At 47.6% G+C, this 815-nt stretch overlaps 1 protein-coding gene across 1 annotated transcript; it reads left to right on the plus strand.

Annotated features, from left to right (window-relative positions):
* Nucleotides 1-293: 293 nt before the first annotated feature.
* Nucleotides 294-809, plus strand: tm2d1 (TM2 domain containing 1; the record flags this gene model as incomplete). Its single annotated transcript, XM_014000899.1, is given in 1 exon segment — nucleotides 294-809. A coding segment is annotated over 1 exon segment (141 nt), but the record flags the coding sequence as incomplete, so codon positions are not given.
* Nucleotides 810-815: the final 6 nt, after the last annotated feature.

Genomic DNA, 815 nt, shown 5'->3' on the forward strand with positions numbered 1-815 from the left:
AGGTGTAGACATCTCAGACAGACACCTGTACCTGTGGACAGGTGTAGACATCTCAGACAGACACCTGTACCTGTGGACAGGTGTAGACATCTCAGACAGACACCTGTACCTGTGGACAGGTGTAGACATCTCAGACCGACACCTGTACCTGTGGACAGGTGTAGAAGTCTCAGACAGACACCTGTACCTGTGGACAGGTGTAGAAGTCTTAGAGAGTCCTGTACCTTTGGACAGGTGTGTGTTACTGACTTAAAGTTAAACATCGTCTCTGTTTTTATTTTGTTTTGTCTTCAGGTCTGTTGAAGTTCTGCACCGTTGGGTTCTGTGGAATTGGAACTCTGATTGACTTCATATTGATCACCATGCAGGTGAGTCCTCACCTGCTCAGGTACGAACACAGCAGACATGGTGCTGCAGGAAATGGGTTCACATAGAAAACAAGCAAATGCTGCAGCAGCTCTGCTCTGCCTGCAGGTGGCGCTGTGACTGAAATCCAGCAGAATCTGGTAACAAGGGTCAGAGCATGAAGAGCCGGGTTCAACAACAAGAATCCGCCCTCGAGGCATAGGTCAGGGGGCGGGGCTATGACATCATCATGTAGTTAGTCAAATTTTTCATCTGATCTGACTTCCGGTCATTACATCAGCCAGTTGTGATGAGGAGTTTTAGGTGTCCATGGCAACAGATGCTCACATTTAAATGCCCTGTTGAGGGGCAATGTAGAGAGTCAGTAACTCGATAGCTGGGTCTAATGTTAGCATCTCGTTAGCTGGGTCTAATGTTAGCATGTCGTTAGCTGGGTCTAATGTTAGCAT

Source organism: Austrofundulus limnaeus, unplaced genomic scaffold (assembly GCF_001266775.1).
Source record: "Austrofundulus limnaeus strain Quisiro unplaced genomic scaffold, Austrofundulus_limnaeus-1.0 Scaffold5025, whole genome shotgun sequence".
Taxonomy (NCBI): domain Eukaryota; kingdom Metazoa; phylum Chordata; class Actinopteri; order Cyprinodontiformes; family Rivulidae; genus Austrofundulus; species Austrofundulus limnaeus.